This window comes from Coffea arabica, chromosome 7c (genome assembly GCF_036785885.1).
Source record: "Coffea arabica cultivar ET-39 chromosome 7c, Coffea Arabica ET-39 HiFi, whole genome shotgun sequence".
Lineage (NCBI taxonomy): Eukaryota > Viridiplantae > Streptophyta > Magnoliopsida > Gentianales > Rubiaceae > Coffea > Coffea arabica.
The window spans coordinates 17093898-17114733 of record NC_092322.1 but is presented as its reverse complement, the minus strand read 5'-3'; the positions used below and the strand labels follow the sequence as shown (position 1 = coordinate 17114733).

Sequence of the window (20836 nt, the reverse complement as noted above, 5' to 3'; positions counted from 1 at the left end):
TAATAGGTAGTGTTTGATAGTTTATTATTGGTTCTGATTGAAAACATTTGATGTTGACTTTGTTCTTGTATTTTTTTTTTTTTTTTTTTGTGGAGCTGATAGCAATTGGCATTGGTCTAAGATGAAAATTACCTTATTTACTGGACTCGTATATATGAGTAGATTTTTATTTGATAAATTATACTTTACTCTTACATCTTTAGCTCCTTGTTAAGATCTTATATTGCTTCAATTTCTCTTATTTTAATATAAGTGGATTGATTATGACTTTCTGCTTTTATTGATAGGGTTGGGATAAAACATTACAAAAGAATAACATTTGCAAGATCAATTCGCCTCATATTCAGTTAGAATTTCATATATGATAGCAAATAGAATTTCTTTGTAGCATGTACTGAAATTTCATAATCCTTTAGTAACAAAGGAAAGTACTGCAAAATATGGTTTGATTTTGTTTCTAATCATTATAATTGCAATGACGAAACTGATTCAATTTTTTTTGTCAATTTTGTGACTGAAAATTCCTACTGACTTATGATTATTATGTGATTAAATGGCCATTTGGTTACTTTTTTCTCCACTAAACAAATTAATGTGTTTGATTCTATTTGTGCATTTAAAAATCACTATACTTTCTCACTTTCTTACCAATATTGATAGTATTTTTTACTTACTTAATCTTATGATGCTTAACAAATTATAACACAGGTACTCATTCCTGCGCATTGCCAGGCTTCTCCCCTAGTCTTTTTTATTTATAGCTCATTGATTGCGAGATTAAGTTGGTATAGGTATATAATCTTATATACATTGTATATGTAATTACATATAAAGAGCATCTTAAGTGTTCAAAGGATAATTAAACCATATTAAAATATGATTTTTGAATAAAATAAGTAATCGAATATAGTAAAAGGAAAAACACAAACAAATTGAAAAAGTAGCACAAAATAAGTATCTCCAAGGTTGAAAAGGTGACCATAAAATGGGCAAGAACTTTTTTAAACAAATCAAGCAAAAGTGCCTATATATAGATTTAACGCCAAAGTCAAAAGAGTATAAAGAATAAAGCAGATGAACACTATAGATGGGAAATTGCTTCTCATAGATTTAAGGATAATACAAAAGTGAAAAAAGGAACACTAATAGTGAAATACGTCAAGCTATATTTGGAATTGCATGGATAGGTGTAGAAAACCCTATTAGTAGGTCAAAGAGGTACTTGGAAGCACCATAATATTATATCTTCTTTTGTTATAAGACAAAATTCCTATGCACGAAATTAATTTGCTATCATTGCATTACTCTAGTAGAAAAAAATTATTTTTTCAGAGAAGTGCTCAGTGCCAATTTTTTCATTTTGTCAAACAATAGTTATTTTTTTGGAGAAGTGCTTAGTGCCAATTTTTTTTTTATTTTGTCAAACAATAGAGTTCCCATAAAAGCAAGAAAACTTACTGAGCACCGTGGTGAATTTTATTATAGTGTGCAAAAGAAAAATTTATCATGGAAAATTTATTATTTGACGAAAAAAGAAAAATGAAATTGGGCAATTTTCTCAAAAATTCTTTTATTTCTTATTTTAAATAAAATTTTATTTAGGTATACTTTATCCTATATATGTATTCACTTCAAATTTTTAATTTCTTTTAACACCCGCAATAGCCTTTTCATTGGTCAATAATAATGTATTGTAAACTTGGTGAATAAAATCAATAATCCAATGAAAGGACAAAACTCAATCAATTTGAAAAAAAAAAAGAGCATAAAATCAGCATTTCCAATGTTGAAAAAGTAAATATAAAATGGGCAAGAATTTTCTAAACAAATTGAGGATATAAGTGCTTATAGATTTGATGACAAACTTAAAAGAGTATAATGAGGAAGACAGACGAATACCATAAACGGAAAGATACTTTTTATCGATTTAAGGATAATAAAAAAAGTCAAAAAGAAACACTGAAAGTGAAAAACATGAAGCTGCTTTTAGAATTGAATGGATAGGTGTAAAAACTCTAATAATAGGAGAAAGAGGCACCTAGAAAAACCATAGTATCTTTTTTTTGTCTTTTGTTGTAAAACAAAATTCCCATAGAATAACTTAAATTTGCTGTCATTGCATCCCTTTATTAAAAATGAAAAAAAAAAGAGTTTATTTATTTTTTAGAAACTTGCTTAGTGCCAATTTTTAGATTTTGTCAAACAATAGAGTTCTCACAAAAGCAAGAAAACTTGTTGAGCACTATGGTGAATTTTATTACAATGTGCACAAGATAAAATTACCATGAAAATCTTATTATTTGCCAAAAGAGGACAAATGAAGTTGGGGAATTTTTCTCAACTTCTTTTAGCACTTGTAAAAGTCTTTGTTATTCAATCATCAATCTCATTAGTACACATGGTAAACTTGTAAATTTGAGAGTATTGTATGTGTCCAAATTTTAAGGCAACTAATTCATTTCCAAAATATAGATGATTGACTTTGTTCTCAGCAGAAGGGACCATATTTATGCACATCCCAAGATATGGGACCAAACTTGCAGTTCTTTCTTGATATCCATTTTAAGGATCTATGGGTTTTGTATGAAAAAGCCAATTCTTAGTGCTGATTACATGAATGGGATGAATAATGACCCCATAAAGATGATAACATTTGTAGAATTGTCTTCACAAAAATATTATCTTTTTCCCTATTGAGTAAGCATCAACAGTGTCTTCAATCACAGATTATGCTGATGCAGTTTGTTTATAGAAGTTTTAAATTGGATCTTGCTGCTAACTTGCTACAAAGACAGCTATTGTTGAGGTTAGAACTACAATTTAAACAACCTCAAGATCGTTATTGCTTGGTATACATTTTAATTTCAAGAAAATTTCGACCATCTCCTCTTCCTATCAAATCACCCCAAAAAAAAAAAAAAATCTGAACTTACAATTCGGTATGATGCAAAAATTCTTCTCTCAAAGATACTTCTATACTTTGAGGGCTTAAAAATTACAATTGCTCTTTTAAGGTAAGCATAATTATCAATGATGGAAGAGGGGATATGTTGCCTTTGGAAAGCTGATCTGCAATTTAATCTTTACATAGTGATTTTGGTCGGTGCTTTTGGGAAGCTGATCTACAAGCTAGCATACATTTAATTGTAGTTCTCATGATTTCTCGTTTCCTACATCTTAAGCTGTGGCTTTGAAGCCAAGTTCCTCGTCTTAATTTTTGTTTCGGTTAACAAAAACTAGTAGAAATTCATGCCAAACCCCTTACTTTTACCAAGTGGAATTCAATCATACACACACATAGAGAGAGGGGACAAAAAAAAAAAAAGTAGTTATGGTACAGATTAAAAGATTAATTGTAATTTACATTTGAGAGAGGCTGTAGCTCGAATCCTATGAAGTTGTATGAAACAAATTTTATAGCATGCAAAAAAAAAAAAAAAAAAAAAAGTCCAGTGCTATGAAGTTGTCTAGAGACATATCCAAAATAGGCTATAAAATATCAAAATGGATTTTTCTAGAGCTACAAAAAATTTCGTCATAATAAAATTCGTAGATATTTACCGTAATTTCCCGTGAAATATTTTCACTATTTCTAACTTTTCTGAATGTCAACAGGCCACTCAAATTCAATTTTACTTGCACCAAACATGAAACACTAGCAACAATGGTTCCAACTTACAATTTCAAAATTGGAAGATTGTTCGAGGTTTACAATGCTCTTTTTGTTAATTTGTTGTACTTGTTGATTTCCAAATCTATTTTGTATTGTTTGCCATTTAATTATTTTCTGCCATTAGTACAATTTTATGCAATGAAATCATATATTGTTTCTATTAGGAAGAGAGAGAGAGAGAGTTTTTGCATGAACCTGGTCCTTAGTCGTCACAAATCTTTGCTCAACAAAGCATAACCTTTTTCAAATAATTTTGTTTACCACTTACTTTCCCATTATACTAACGTTCAGTGACCTCTCTCCGTACATGCCCACATAAGGTTGCTTTCTGATTCCAACCACATCTTATGGTTAATACAAATTCCAAGAGAAGTGGCATGAATTTTGCCAGGCAAATTCGTGGTTTAGTTTGTTCTTGTAGACCAATATACTATACTTTAAAAGCTTTGTACTTTTCTAAAAGGAACCAATAATAATACAGATAGCACATTTTCTTGGGGAACTGGTCTACGAGAGCAAGTCCATCTCAAAATTTTATACGTTATAAATCAGCAATGAGGTAGCAGTAATCATATGTTTTACCCTCAAAAAAAAAAAAAAGATGAACTGGATTATGAAGCTATCAGAAATGATAAATAAGAAACTTTTCCAGCAAATTTAGTAATAAAATCTTCTTTGTTATAAAAGAAAAGGAAAAAAAAGAGAGTATCAACCTTTTCAAGTTATTTGTGTATCAGTTTCCCTTTTTATTGCAAGTTCAAATTTTAAGAACATTCCTTATGGTTGCATTGACATCATTTCATGAAGCAAGACACATTCCAACAGTTGGATGAATTGACAAAGTCAGCAATGATGAGAAGGGAACTGGATGTATAAAACTATCAGATATGATAATTGACAAGTCTTTTCCCACCTGCTTCTTACATATTAAGGAGACATAAACACCAATCAAGCATACAACCAAGACGAAATAGGGAGATGTAAAACACTCAATCTTTTGTACCTAAGGAAGGATATGCAAGCCATGTGAATCCCTTCTTGTTTCTTGTAGATACAAATTTCATCAAACCTTACACATATGGTAAACAGTGAGCCACACAGATAACCAAACACATCATTGGTAGCTTAAACCAAACAAAATGCCTATAGGAGTCAAATACTTTATGGACCAAAAGAACAGCACCTGAGTTCTCCAAAGATGGAAAAGTCCATGCTGATAAGTCCAGAGCAAATGCTGGAGAGAAGACAAGCTCACATTTTAATCCTTTTCACATCAGTTTCAGGGACATTTACATCACTCCCATTGCCACTTAGTAATGTGCTTGTCTGACTCTGCATCCAAGGAAAACGAAATTGAAGATGAATCAAAATGACATAAAATAGACCCTCAATTACATCGTTGCAACTTCTGCATATGTTTTCAAAAAAAAAAAAAAAAATGAAAGAATGCTCTTCCTTTTCGGTATCCGTTACAATCAAGTTTTTGTTCTTCCACCAGATTATCAATTTAAAAATTTTCTAATATACTATTTTTCCTCGAAGGATCATGTATACAGTTTTCCTATCTAAGAGTCAACATCAAGACAAATGGATTAAACATCTTGAAACAATGAGTGTGGTCCTTTCCATTCTATACAATTTCTTGTAAAATATAAAACAATCTATGACAAAAATTTAATAGCAAAGACCTATGGTGTGGTTGAATTGATCGTGTCCCAGAAAGTTTTGAACTCCAATGGATTTCACCCCCCATACCAGGAATCTCTACAGAAGATGTTGAACTCATATATAGATCCAAAGAATTTCAAGCTACCTTCCACAGGTATATATCAACCCAATTTACTATTTGAAACTTCCAAGACACATAAACCCACGCACATAGCCATAAAAAGCCCCATCCACCCACTACCCGCTAGTACAGTTGCTTAATCACAGAGATATGCCACTTATAAATCCAAAAATTTATACATACACACCTACGGGCACGCGTACACAGACACCCTGCTGCAGAAAAATAGATGCATTAACCTACAGACACCTACAGCCACAAAAATCATTATGAGCACATGTAAATCACATATACCTAACACTTCACAGCGTTCACATAGCACAACCTCACTTCACCATACATCCATGCTCATCAACATTCTCACATAAAATCACCCAAGCCCACCAGAAAAAAGCAAACATTCACATCTCCACCAAAACACACAGCAACACATTATAGTTATGAGCATCCTCACATGCAAGAACACATGCACTTACAACTATATAACAATGCAAACATAACCTTTTCACCCGCAAAATGGTATATGAGGATCAGTATGTACCCATCCATGTACCTCCATCTCAAGAAATGCTTTTATTGGTGTGAAGACTATCAGACATCTTAACATGCATTGATCTCTCAATTTATTCTATCTAGAAGAAGAATTTTATCCTTCAAGCAACCTGTTTGTTTCATCAAAAGCATTATTAATGATGATCTAACATCCATTAGTTTGAAATCTCTCCCCAAATCTAAATCCACAAACTCAAACTCAAAGCCAAGCTTCAACAAACAAAAATCCTTCAACCAACAAGCCCCATTCCCACCCCAGAATACGACATAGTTGAGAAGTGGTAAAACGAAAATGCTAACATGACAATTTCAGCATTATAAAGAGAAGAACAACTTTTGCAGAATATACATACATTATCATCAGGGACAACTGCATATCTATCAGTGGGTGAGACCGACAATTTCTCTGCTCCAAAGAAACATGAAAGCAATTTTTAGAACATGAAACTACCATAATGTCTAAACCTAATAAAAACTAAAACCACAAGAACTCAAAAGCACACCTGAGGATGGATCAACTTTTGAGCTCTCTATCACTTGTCCACTGGATCCGTCGACACTCAAAGCCTCTATGATCTTGGGAACATTGCTTCAAGGTTCAAATTTAGCAGCATAAGCCAATGACAAATAGGAATTATTTTGCACATGGAGCTCTGTCCAGTAAATAGAATAAACTAACAAAGCTAGAAAGCATACAAAAGACAAGTGAATTGCCATGAGTAAAGTCCTTAAGTTGTAAGACCTCCTCACTCTTATATCATCCCCTCTACAAGCCATGCAAAAGAATGTTTTCCCCAAAACCATAAGACACACAAAATGGATGGTTTCCTGAAGCTTTGCACTCAGCAAGGAAGATAAAGCAAACAACCAGCAAGAGAGTACAAGCTTCTATTCTCTGTGAGGCAAATTACAATTATATTAGCTGTTTAGCTCGAAAGATTCACCTATAGCTTTAAAAGAATATGTCAGAGGAATGTTTACAGGAATAAGTGTCAATCCAGTTTTCCTTGAATTTTTTCATGGCACAGGTAACCAACCTCGATACATGATGTATAATGAAAATTCCTGATGTCCAAGCCAGCTTCATCTAGGCTTACGAAGCTCTGTGATAATGATCTGAAATCTATCAGAAACGTAATCTTAATTCACTTCAGGATTTTGTGTACACTTGTAATCAAATCCCCTTACCTCCCCACGCTCATAGCACACATTTAGAAACATCTATATGGGGTACTATATCATCAGGGGCTAAGCAAATGGGTTTGGTACTAGGAACAGTTCTGAGTGCTGCAATAACTTATCAGCTATCCTTATGGCGTCTTTCTACGTCTTAGGGAAGAAATAACTAGAACAGCCTCAAGTGATGCTAAACAAAGGTTCTTATGCCTTGTCTTTCTAAGTTTTAGGGGAAGAAATAACTAAAACAACCTCAAGTGAAGCTAAACAAACGTTCCACACCAAGCTACACTGGGAGTGCACATCACAATAAAACTAAATAATCAGAATTAGCAAAAGGAATCATGACATCTATATACAACCCAAATATGACATATTACACAACAATGAAAATAAAAAACAAACATAAAATCCCTGTAAGCTTGAGATAAGATTGATTATATTCTAGTTTGACCAATATGCTTCTTTCTTCTCCTTAGATTGAAAAACTTTTTCTCTCCAATTATTTTCACAATGACTTTATCTCGCTTTGTAGGGGTGTGAATCGAAATCGAAATCGGTAATTCGGAACTTTGATATCGGAATTTTGGTATCAGAATTTTCGACCGATTTCGATTTCGAATTCACCAATTCCTAATTCGGAATTCGGTAAATTCCGATTTCACCGAATTCATGAATATAAAAATTATTATTATTAGTATACAAATATTATATTACATATATATAAAAAAATATTATATATATGTGTGAAAACGAAATTGAAATCAAAATAGGAATTCCGATTTCACCGAATTCATGAATATAAAAATATTATTATAATATAAATGTTATATTATATATATATATATATGAAAAACAGATTTGAAATCGAAATAGGAATTCCGAATTCCGGTTTTGATTTCGATTTCTAATTGTACATTCGAAATCAGAATTTCCGATTTGAAAAATCTCATTACCGAATTCGACCTGAATTTGACCAATTCGAAATCAGATATTCCGATTTCCATTCCGAATTACCAAATTCGAAATTCCGAATTCAATTCGAATTCGGTCAGTAAATCAGAATTTTTCGATTTTGCACACCGCTATCGCTCTGTGTTTGATTTGATACCTGCACTAAAAAACTTACTTAAGAAGGATACGTACTTGATTAATATCAACATTATTCTGATAAAAAGCCTCTTCTTGTTTAATATTCTTATAGCAAGTGGTAATGATTCATAGAGTTTATACTGTTTCTGTTACATTTGTAACTCTTAATCAGGACTCTTAGCACCCTGTATATGTTACGATCTGTACCCAACTTTTCTATGTTCTCATCATTGACCAGTTAGATTCCTGGTTCTTGACACCTTTAAAGCCCCAAAAGGAAAGGAGGAAAAATGATATGTCTAGGACTCACTAGTTTCAAATTTTCAATCAGTAGCATTACCGGTCAGCAGACTCCCCATGCCCAAGTTGTCCATTTGTGCCTCTTCCCCAAGAAAAGACATTTTGCCTTTCAGTAACAGCAAGAGTGTGTCTCCAACCACAAGATATCTGAACTACTTTCTGTCATCCAAAGAAACATGAATATTCAAACAGAAAAGGAGCCGTCATTTGTGCAAGAGTAAATGGACATATAATCAATACCAGAGGTGTAAAAGTATTAAAAAGGAACGTGCCTGATCAAGTGGAAATCTAACTTGCACAGGAGAGCAATGATCTATGTTGTCACCTACACCAACTTGTCCAAACTGTGTAAATGTAGGAAACAAACAGGCGAAGTCAACAAACCATATACCTGATATGATGAAACAAAATTAACAGCTATATGATGTAATTACTTTCTCCTACATTAGGAAGAGGAACTTTAACAGCCAAAATATGGAACAGTATAAGATCTGTGAAATCGAAAGCATACAACAGTAAATATTCTATTCACCTCCTTTTGCAGTGGAGGTTTACATCATGATACTTGGCATCACTTCACTACAAAATAATATAATTTTTCTAGATACTTTGATCACTCAACAAAGGAAGCACCACCTCTTAACCAAAATGAAATACTTAGCCAGACCGTGCTAATAGGTAAATCGTTTAAAGTAATAATTATTGTGCCTGGGCCTTGTAGAATATGTGGGCTATAAAATTAAAGACCCATGGACATTCTAATAAGTCATAAATTTTCTACATGAAGAAGACATCACCTACAAAAAGCCAAATAACACATCATATGATAGCATTCCCAAGAAATTCATGAGACATGCAACAAAAACCATGTCAGGACCAGCTCACAACTGAGGTCAAGTATTTCCTAAAATAGAGAGCTGAAAAAATAGAAAGCCAAGATAAGCTAAGTCACAGCAGAACATCAATGTACTAATCTGTTTTCAGACCAAAAAGTACAGCCAAATGTCCTAACATTAGAAGGCTTTGCTGAAGTCAACATCATGTAAATTACAGGGAACTTTAGGAAATCATTCATTAAAGAAAAGCATAGACCCATGATAAATTCCACCTCTCTCAAAGAATCAAAGTTCCACTCAACCACGTACTACACAAGAAGCAAGGTGCAAGTGTGAAAAGACATTAACATGAAGCAAGCTCAATCTCCGAGAAGAAAGGGCCCTGTGCTCTTTCATATGGGCTTAAAAAATAGATCTTAAAATTTGTTAGGTAATATTAATTTAGTTTTCCATATCTTTGTAAGTACTTCTCGTTTGTGCTTAGCCTCTTTTTCAAGGACTGGAGGGTAACCTCAACATGTAATTTTATTTTTTTCAGTACTTAAAAAAAAAGATCCATGAAAAACAAAAAAAATATAAAAAGATAGTCAGGTAAAGAAAATCCAATACTTTGTAATTTCATTATTAAACATTACCACTTAGAATGTACAAGATGTACAAAACATGATGTTGTATGTACGAAGAAAATTAGAGTGAAACCTGACAAAAGGAATTTGTTTGCGCCCAATAAGCTCACTATTACAGGTATTGGAGATTGCACATATTTAGGTCAAGTTGCGATATAGATCAAAGAAAAGCCAAAGAAGAAACATAACGTACCTTATTCCATCCCCAACCATAAAGTTTGCCATCAGCTGTCAATGCCATTGTATGTCTCCATCCACCAGATATCTGAAAAGAATAAAAGAAAGAATAAGACCATACAGTGTAAGAATCATAAAGACATAATTATCGTCGATATTGTTTTTTTTTTTTTGACGATGCTTGTCTGCTCTTTAATAATCTTATGAGGACATTTAAGGAGTTAAAATGATTGCAAGGGAATCATGGGTAGGTGTTTACATAATTTTATGTACAGAAGATTTGTTTTGCATTTCACCAACTGCAGTTTTACACAAGTGTTGCAGTATCAGAATGCAGACAAATATCTTGTACATATAAAATGTCATAGCTCAAATTCATATTTATTTTGTAAAGTAAAAAACCTCTCAATGTGTCTGCTATGGATTCTTAACACTACAATGCGTTTATAAGAATGAAGAAGATATAAGCTATTATCACCGTTTGCATAGCCACCAACTTGAAAACTGACACAAAGAAGGATAAAAGTACTGTCAAAATCTTATTTGACTTCAAGTGAATTGTAAAAGAAAAAATATTAATGCCATGGGAGGAGAAACCGAGCATGCATTTTAAGTTATTATCTTGTCTGCACCAACTGTGCAAGAACCAACACATATTTGAGTCTTCCTTTACTCTTTGTTTTGGGATTTATCCTACAAAATCAAGCAAAAACCAGCTAAAACTTCTCAAATTTGGCTTGATTAGTTTTGCCAACAAAAAAATCAGTTTAAAATGAATAAGAATTGATAATCTTCAGCAGGATATCTCAAGCATCATAAGTGCAAATGTTTCTTTATTTCTTTAATGTCCTAGGAGGCCTAATCGAAGAAAACACATTGCAGGCAAACAATAAAAAGTACCTGAGAAATAAAACTCTTGCTAAGAGCATTCAACTTATGCGGTACAAGGTGGTCTTCAAAATCTCCATGGCCTAGTTGACCATATTTACTCCAGCCGTACGTATATAAATCACCAGAAGAGGAGACGGATATTGTGTGTCGCCATCCACAAGCAACTAGAATCATCTTGTCACCCTAAAAATTATAATAATGCAATCAATTGTTACAAGGAATTAGAAATTAAATAAATAGGAGTGGAAACAAACCAAAATTTGCTAATGATTGGATGATAAGATGGTCATGCACAAATTACCAGCAAGACAAATACTCAAATCCTACATTTTTAAAATTAACCAGAGATCAATCAGGCACTTTCAGCTTACATCTGTGATCACCGATTAAATATTGATCATATGAACTTCTAGTATTCAGAGATTCATACGATAAACTCATCAAGATTAAGGTAGTAGATGTTTATCATTGTCAGAAGCTTCTGAGCACAATCCAGAATATCCTATCTTAAATTCAGTTTTTCTTTTGAATCTAGCAACATCAACTACCAGTTTTAATGGATGAAATGTATTAAGTGATAAAAGAATTAATTCATTCCCATCTTTACCATCTACCACAAAGCGAAAAACATGCAATTATTAATATAATTCAGATAGGAGATAGACCTCAACAGCTGAAACTTTTGCAGGAATTAAGCGGTCATTTCTGTCACCTAGACCCAAGTTACCATAACAACCCCAGCCCCAACCATAAAGTTCACCATCTTCTGTTACAGCAGCAGTGTGTTCTGCCCCAGCAGCAACCATCCTCACAGGTACTCCCTACAGACAGTACATCACAAAAAAAAATAAATTTTGCAGATCAATATCGATATGTTCTCAGCAACTTTTATAAAAGTAAGTACAGGTCATCCAGGCAATCAAATGAAAGGTTCAACAGTTCATTGCAGGACTTTGTAGTTTGTTATCATTCATGCCTTGCCGATTCTACATTCCACAAGGTTATGTATGAGATTGTTTAAAAGTCGATAATGAAAGCAATAACCTGAAGGTAAAGTGCTCAAACTGAATCAACCAATTTCTGCCATTAACACATTCAGCTGAACAAGCATCACTCTTAATTCTTCTTTTGCAGGAACATAAATGACAAAAGCCAAAGCTCTAAAACATGCAACTTTTTTATGAGTACTGCTTTCCACTTTTCACATTAAAGAATTATATAAGCTTGGTGAATGAAAGGTTCATCAAGCCTAATAAACAAACTCAGGAAACTTAGCAATGATCTATGTCAAAGCAAGTGAAAAAAAAAATTTGATCCTCACTGACAATCTAGTCTCACATATAATTTCGCAATGCACAAGCAATGGAATTAGAAAATGCAGCGCCAACCCTAGCTATATCCAGCACATGAGTGCATGTGATAAAAATACGTTGCCTATGTATTTCCTTCACACTTATCATAAAATACAAAGTCACGTGATCAAGTACAGATTAAATCTCATAAAACTAACATGGCTGAAAAAGCAAAAGCAGAAGAAAGAAGCAAGTTCTGAGGTGCAAAAGTTAGTGAAGGAAGTATAGCAAATAAACACAAAAACAATCATACAACTTGAACTACCTGGAAAGCTCCAATCTTCTGTGGCACAAGAGAGTCCTCTGTTGTGCCAAGGCCCAACTGACCATTTTGATTCCGACCCCAACTTCAATTGACAAACATACATGAAAAAGGATCATCCAAAATAAAATGTCAAAAGGAAACAGACTCTGGTACACCTAGCAAATGTCAGTGACAGATTACTGCCAGCTTCTCTCATAAGCTAGCACATCATGCATGAATGACCTTCTACATTGTTCGTCTACTAAAGTGCATATAGCTGAAACAAATTAACTTTTAATGCATAAATAATTAGAAGTAATTCATGTCTGGCACAACACAAAGAAAAGGAATGAAAAGCAAGGATGCTGTTTAAATTTCATATAACGGCCTAAATACGTCCAATATCATCTTCAACACCTAAAATAGTTTGTTGGTTTCTTTAAGTAGAACTCTAGTTTTGGCACAAAATTTTAGCTAGAAGCTGGTTAAAAAAAAAAAAACCATGATCGCCTGCAATGATCTCCATCTGATAAATGAAAGATAAAACTTGGATAACCAATTTGGTGTTAAAAAAAAATTTGGTAAAAATGATGAAAAAAAAAATTTTAGAATATACAGGCCACCTTTAATCAAGATATGAAAAACAATGACACAGTTTAATCAACATGAATATTAATCGTCCTTCCACTCATGTACATCAAGACTTGTCATCCATTCACAAATGGTCATTCACCTTAATTGCTTATGAAGCACAACTATGAACAAATACACATGGCATGTGACAGATGCAACAACATGAAATTTTCCATAAAATTATGATCAGGTTTAGTCCAAGTTAACTATCAATTTATGATATATACTGGTAATTACCCAAACAAGATGGAATTCATTTCAATGAACTGCAGAAATTGGAAACAAGTATTTGCATTGCTAGTACAAAGAAAATTTGTTGTCTAGAGAAGTAACATATATTCATGAAAAAATAAGAGTAAGTTGTTTCCTCTATTCTATTATCTGTAGCAATATCAAAACATAAATATGTAATTAGAGATTAGATAACAGTATCAATAGCTTCCAGATTTTTCACAATTCATTTTCATGATACGGACATTTAAGGAACAAGAGCCATTAACTCCCATTGAACCTGTTCCAGGGTAATACAGTTTAACCAAAAGTTTTTGGTCAACTCTAACTGTCAGTTGTACACGGTATATACTTTCAGCACTTTAGATTCCAAAGGAGACAGGGAAAAGGATGAAAAAAAAAAGAAGGATACTAAGTGAACAAAATGGAAGGGTTAGACAGAAGATAGGAGTGGCTGCTCCTGCTGGAAGCAGGATCAGTTTGTTAACATAATTCTTGTGCATAACTATCATTGGCAATTGAATTCTTTTCTCCAACTTCTCCAGATGCAATGAATGGTTTAATACTCACAATATCCTTGCAAAATACTGAATTAAATCAAGTTTGCAATTCACATAGATCAATTCAAATAGAAAAAGTTACTGCTTTTAGGCAAAGAGTTACTGCCTAGTTGTTAACTCTAGTTACACCCTATTATTGTAACAATGACTACCAGAATCCAGAATCATATAGATCCTCAATCTCAATTTAGAAGCTAAAACATAAGAACTTCAATTACAGTATCTTTTTCTTTTCAGAAGGTAAAAGTTTTATTAGAGGAACCTACAGGTGCAAGCCAGATTGCAGAAGTTCCTAGGTAGACATCACTGTCTTTTGCTTAAAAAAAGAAGCAATGATAGGCACATTCTCAAAGCACATTGAGAAACAAAAAAGGGTCTGAAAAGATAAACAATGTTAGCAATACAGGAATATTTTGGCCATTTTAAGTATCTCGCAGTATTCCTTTTCTACGGATGAATTACCTGTTATATAGCCTGTTAAAGTGAACTCTATCCAGCTAGTCACTTCTTTCTTCTATCTCTAATCTTTTATCTCTAATTCTCACTGTCACTCTTAGACTCAAAATGATTTAGAGATCACACAAAGTACTTGAAATGCATTAAGATTCTACACCACATTCCAAAGTTGTTACAGTTAATGATTTGTTCAGAAATATTCTGTGTGATTACATGCTCTACTAAGTTTTAATAATTTGGTGACAATTCAAGGCCATCACCTTGCCAATCCCATTACTAGATCATTTACCAATCCTATAATTCTAGCCATTTATTTTTTTGATAGGCTTTTTGCAAATGCGTGTACCGAACACATCCACCGTATGACCCGAAGAGATCCTCCAATTGTACCCAATCAAGTCTAATGTGCTAGAAAATTAAGAAAGACTTTTTCTACATTTCCAGATCATATAGCTATCCAACACATGTCAAACAAATAAATCAACAAAAGCCAAGGAAGTTTCATAATCCATAACCAAATCTTCAGTTGAGGTCCAAATTTACAGTCAGAAAATGAAAAAGAAAAAGAGTCAATTGATGGCTACTTTATATTCAGTCAAAAGAACAATAATAAAGACATCCTCCACTGCATTCAGAAACTTTCAAGGAGGCAAATTCTGCTATCTTCTTTATGCGTGAAAATCTATTATCTTATCTGTTTAGCCGGTTTCTAGCTATATAAAAAATCCAGTTCACTGAAGATGCCAAACTTTTGTGTTTGAGCATTTTTTATACAGACATGCAATTCAAAGTTGAATGTGTTTGTCAATTTTTGATGAATTGTTTACCATATTCACTAGGGGAAAAACTGTACAGTAGAACTGTGAGTTTGAATATCCATCTAAAATCTTTCCTTGCTTTGATCCATTTAGCTGGAAAAATAGAATGCAGAATCGCTAATGGTATAACACCAGTTCATGCGCAAAGAAGTAAAGAGTTCTACAACTTATCTGACTCAGAACCAAAGATCAGTAATCTTGATTGTATTACTACTACACCATGTTGGGTAGCATGGCGGGGGAAAAAAAGCCAGCTTCTAAGTAAAGAAGTATAGGAAAAATTACACTAAGGAGCACAGCTAACCTCTGCACCTCGCCTTCCATGGTCACTGCCAAACAATGGCTGTCCCCACAAGCAATTTGCTTGATTTTTAGACCATGTAATGCCTTTATTGGCTGAGGAGTAAACAAGTCACTAGAGTTTCCATGACCCAACCTCCCAAAATCACCCCTACAAAAGTCCAAGATGAAGATATCATTATAAATTGCTTGAATCTTACGTAGTTCTCATGCCAGAAAAACCACTTTAAATAAAATTTACTCCTCAAGAAGTTAAAATCAGTGGATACAAACAAATAATATAGCAAAAGCAAGAGAACCAATTGCATATTTATGGTAGCAACCACAAATTAATAAGTCTGATCTCAGCAGTGAGGACCTAAGCAGGTGCTCCAAAAATTAAAAGTAACTTGTATCAAACCAGCATAATCACCAGGCTACTATGGAGCCAATTTAATCATCAATCGAGCAAACCAAATTATTTGCAAATAGGTTATTAAATCAGACATCCATAAGTATGTAGCTTGAGTTCTCTCTAATTCCTTTCCACAGTAATTTAATTTCAACCAAAGTGCAATAAAAAAGTTAGGGAGAGAACATAGAAATACCTGTTGAATTTTTAAGCGATGAAGAGTAAAAACAGTAAGGTTGAAAATAATGGAGAACCTCAACATAAATCTCTCACATTTACGAAACATTTTCTCAATGGAATTCTTCCTTTAGAGAAGATCAGCATGACATTGAATAGCTTCAAGAAATTCGCATAATTGTTTCACATAGGAATGAACTCTTAAAGAGTTGTTTGATGTTATTCTGCAAATTAGACCTTGTATGGTTGGTCCAGCATGGAGTACGACAGTCAGTCTTATATCAATTAAACATGAGCAGTTCTTTCAGGAACCCAAGTCAAGTCTCGTTGCAGTTAAAAATCTTTGTTGCTTTCTTTGTAGTATCAAATTCATTCGTCCTTCCGTGGAGTTTTGCTTGTTTACTTCATCTTTTGCCTTGCCTATTCTTTCCACTTTACTTCTATAAACTAACCTGTTAAATTATATGTCATTGTAAATAGATTCCCTGATATCTTTTTAGTGCACTCTATGTTAATGGTTTAGGACAAACATGGTGAGCTACTTCAGGAAAGGGCTGAAAAAGAATTTAAACATTCTTTTCTTTGTAACTAGTTCATTCATTTATATGCTGGTGCAGTATTTGCAGGAGGACTAATAAACAGGACCTTAATGTCTTGTGGTGCCACTTTTTCATTTCACACCTTATTTCGATTTCATTTTAAGGACCTGAGAGGCACACTTGTGATATAACACTTTGCGAAATTTAGTAACTGCTTTGATCCTCTCCAAAAGAAAAAGGGTATACACGACATACTATTCTTTTTGTAGTAATCTTCATATATGAACTTCAAGAGTATCACTTAAACAGCTAAGCTGAAATAGTCCAATGCAATGACATTCATAATCACCATTACTTTTTTATTTTCACTCAAGAAGATTGAAGTTTTTCCAAATCCTAACAAGAAGAATGCGGTTGGCCATCTGGCACTTACCTTTTGCAAATGATACTAAAATATAGTTTCAGTATAAGCATCTTATTTGTCCTGATTATTTTGTATCTGAAATCAGCTGATTTCCTTGAAGGTTAAGGAAAGGATGTGAATTGTCTCCCTACTATTTTCGCTCTGACTCATTTTCAGGTTTTAATACTGGAAGGGAGATTAGTTTTGCATCACATAGGAAATTAGTCTGAAATAGCCTGGGTAATCCAGAGAGCAATGTGGGGTGCTGAGGCAATCACATTGACTGTTGTACGATTCATGTACATTGTGGATTTTGGAAATGGCAATCAATTTAAAGTGGGAAAGGCCCAAACTGAAGATCAAAGCAGCATGGAGCTAAACAAGGTTTTGGACACAAGATCAGTTCTGAAATTCCAGAAGAGGAGCATCCACTTCATATACCCTCCTTTTCTCTATCTCTAGTAATAGATTTCTTGCTCTGTCTATGGGATGAGAGTGGAAATGTCACGTCATGTAGATCAAGTACAAGAAAATACACCCGTAGGATCAGAAAAAGCTGACCTAAGTTAAGTTAAAGGAGAAAACATTAGAACCAATGTGATGTCGGGCACAATTCTGCAAATCAGGAAGCTGTGTTCAATACCTTTTATCTACTTGTGGTGTTCAAGGAACAATATCTAATAGCTTTGGATATATTTTTGAATTTACACCATCTAATGCCCATTTATAAGATTAAACTTGCATCAAAAAGTAATTGCAGGAATTCATTGGCAATCCATCCTCAAGTCCAAGAACCATGCCTTTGAAATTCTTGATGAGTAAAAACCAGGTATTAGGAAATTATTGCAACTTTCCTCAAACTAAATCAAAGCTCAAACAAAGATTAAATCAGGACTCAGGAGTGAGCTTGCTTACCATCCCCAACTGTACACTTCCATACGTAACTCCGAGTATGCAGTAGTATGATCAGCTCCACAATTAACAGATACTATCTCAAGTCCATCCAGTGCACTCAATTGAGTTGGCGAAAATCGATCTTCAGCATCTCCATGTCCCAGTTGGCCATCCTCTCCCCTCCCCCATGAACAGATTACATTTCCAGCTGCAATAAATGAAAATCCAAAGATTTTTCAACCCATTACTGAGTAATAGACATTTCACTTACATTTTGGAAATCACAACCAATTCATCACAAAAATAAAAATAAAAATAAAAAACTAATTCTCCCTAAGTCCTCACTTGGGGTTCTTGTGAAACCCAATTAACATTCTTTGGACTATGATCGACGAAAAAGCAACATTTAATTTCAACGCTGTTTCAAAGATGCTTTAAACTGTTTTAGTAGTAAGATCAAACTGTGCTATGTACATTATTTTATCCTCAAGTTTTAGACATTCAAGTAAGTATCCATAGCTAATCCAAGCCAACTTTTATTTATTTATTTTTCCCCTGATTCATGCCCATAATTCAACTTCAACATTTTTCTTATTAAAAAAAAAACTTATTATTCCTTTCCTTTTTTTTTGGTTCAGAAACAGGTACAAGGAAAATCCTTAGAGGCTTAGACTATCACAATACGAATTTTACGCGGAAAAGTCTTTCAGTCAACCTTAAAAATCCAAGAACTCCCATCATTAAGTTTAAACAGCCAAAATTTTGAAAATTAAAAAAAATGGAAAAGAACAGGAAAAAGGGTAAAGGAGGACGTGTAACGTTGTAGTCCACAGAAGAACCGGCTCAATTAAAATTTGGTAAGCTCATTAACTAATCCTGAGCCTGATTAGACATAACAAGAATGTACAGCTTTTAATGCATAACGTACGGGGTCTTCATGCACGCAATTAATACCTCACCAACTAAATTTCAGCTAATTTCTGCAGATTCCAGCAAACGGAACAAAAAGAAAAATAAATAAAATAAAATGTTGCAGAGAAAATTGGAACAAAGTATCGTTTGGATTGTGAGTTTTTTCCAAAATTCGTTCAGCACGTTCCTTCGTCACATTTTTACTTCACGTACGTCACATCACATCGTCACAATATACTTTTCTCTGAAAAACTCCAAAAACTTACAATCCAAACGGACTTACATAAGAGAGCAACGGAATGACTTGCTCCGGCGGAGATGATTAGAACTCGGCGAACCGGCGAAGTTACTCCTCCTCCTCCTCCTCCTCCTCCTTCTGCTGCTGCTTCTCCTCCTTGTCCGTGATTTTTGCCGCCGGAACTACCAGTATCACGCTCTTCTCCTTTCTCCGCCATTTCTGAACTTTCTTGTCGGTTGGAGATACTTAGAAGTATCTTCTGTTTCGGAGATTTTCTATGGAGAGAGAGAAATGGGGGCGAAAGAGATAATAGAGGGAAACGGAAGCAGAGCGTATTTATAGTGATGGAGAGAGGACATGTGCGACTGCTGCACTTTTTCAAGTGTTCTGATGTCTAGTTTCCAAACGTGGAGGAGACTATGTTGTAAAATTGGACTGTACCAGTTGAAATAATTTGGCTTTGGACAATGAAAGTTGTTTGTCGTGTTACCCACGACAAAGCTGCATTTATGTTTGGGTTGCAGTTTTTCAACAAAAATTTTCGTTTTTTTGTAAATATATTTTTAATTATTTTTTATTTCACGTATATTAAATTATTATAATTTAATTTTCTATAAAAACTCTAAACATAGCGTTTCAAATGGAAAATCTGACAGATTTATAGAAGTAACAAATATTTTCATGAGATGTTTATTTGAGTTATTTTGATTGTTATGAAAGAAAATAGCATTCGATATTGATGCAAATTTCATAGGTCGTTTGGAGTTCACTTTTTGAAGGGTTTCGGGGGAAAATTTAATATGCTGTTTTTAGAAGATGTATTCAAGATGAAAAGATGATTGAAAAATATTTACAATAACCATAAAGTCAGGAGGACTCGAACCTGAAATCTCTCACTTACACTCCCTTCCCCTGTACCACCCAACCCAACCCAACCCTCCCCCAATAACCATAAAGTTGTTTGCTAAGAAAAAAAAAAAGTGCTATAAACAGGGCCTAATGCAAATTTGTCGTGTTTTTGGAATGCAACTCTAATGCAATGATCTGTAATTTGCCGGTTGGAATGCACGCTAATAGTAAGGAAAATTTTGGTTAGTGGTTGAATTTCTAGAACGTGATGGCAAATTTGAATCTGTTCAAGAAAGAAAGTATACGTTGTTTAGAAAGTAAAAAAGGTCTCATTCTCTCGAGTATAACATTTGGGATGGCAACGAGGCTGGTGAATAGCAAGGCAGGAGCGGGAGCAATAAAAACAAATTAATACATAACTCACCTCTTTTATTTTAGAAATTATCACACTTTGTGTCCATTGTTTAGAAATATCATGATTTACAGTCACTTTTATAGGTGAGCTCCAATTATAGGGCCTGTTCGAACCTGAATTTTTTGGGAGTTTGTCTAAAACTTTACTGTAATACACTGTAGAAGTTTTCGAAAAAATTTTGTATAAATTTTTGTAAGGGTGAAAAACTTTTTTTTTCTTTTTCTTCCCCGTCACCTGCGCACCCCCATAATTATAGTGACAATAATAGTAGTACCATCAGTAGTAGCAATACTAGTAAATTGAGCGATTGGA

General features: G+C 33.7%; 1 protein-coding gene across 1 annotated transcript; it reads right to left on the bottom strand.

The window, feature by feature from the left end:
• Positions 1–4523: 4523 nt before the first annotated feature.
• Positions 4524–19732, bottom strand: LOC113699298 (ultraviolet-B receptor UVR8). The gene is made up of 12 exons (XM_027219552.2): positions 19306–19732; positions 18132–18318; positions 15711–15857; positions 12730–12811; positions 11778–11933; positions 11122–11295; positions 10238–10309; positions 8855–8926; positions 8623–8741; positions 6518–6603; positions 6368–6420; positions 4524–5005 (listed from the first exon to the last, which is right to left on the bottom strand). Exons 1-12 carry the CDS (start codon positions 19475–19477, stop codon positions 4925–4927), a joined length of 1401 nt encoding a protein of 466 aa, XP_027075353.1. The 5' UTR covers positions 19478–19732; the 3' UTR covers positions 4524–4924.
• Positions 19733–20836: the final 1104 nt, after the last annotated feature.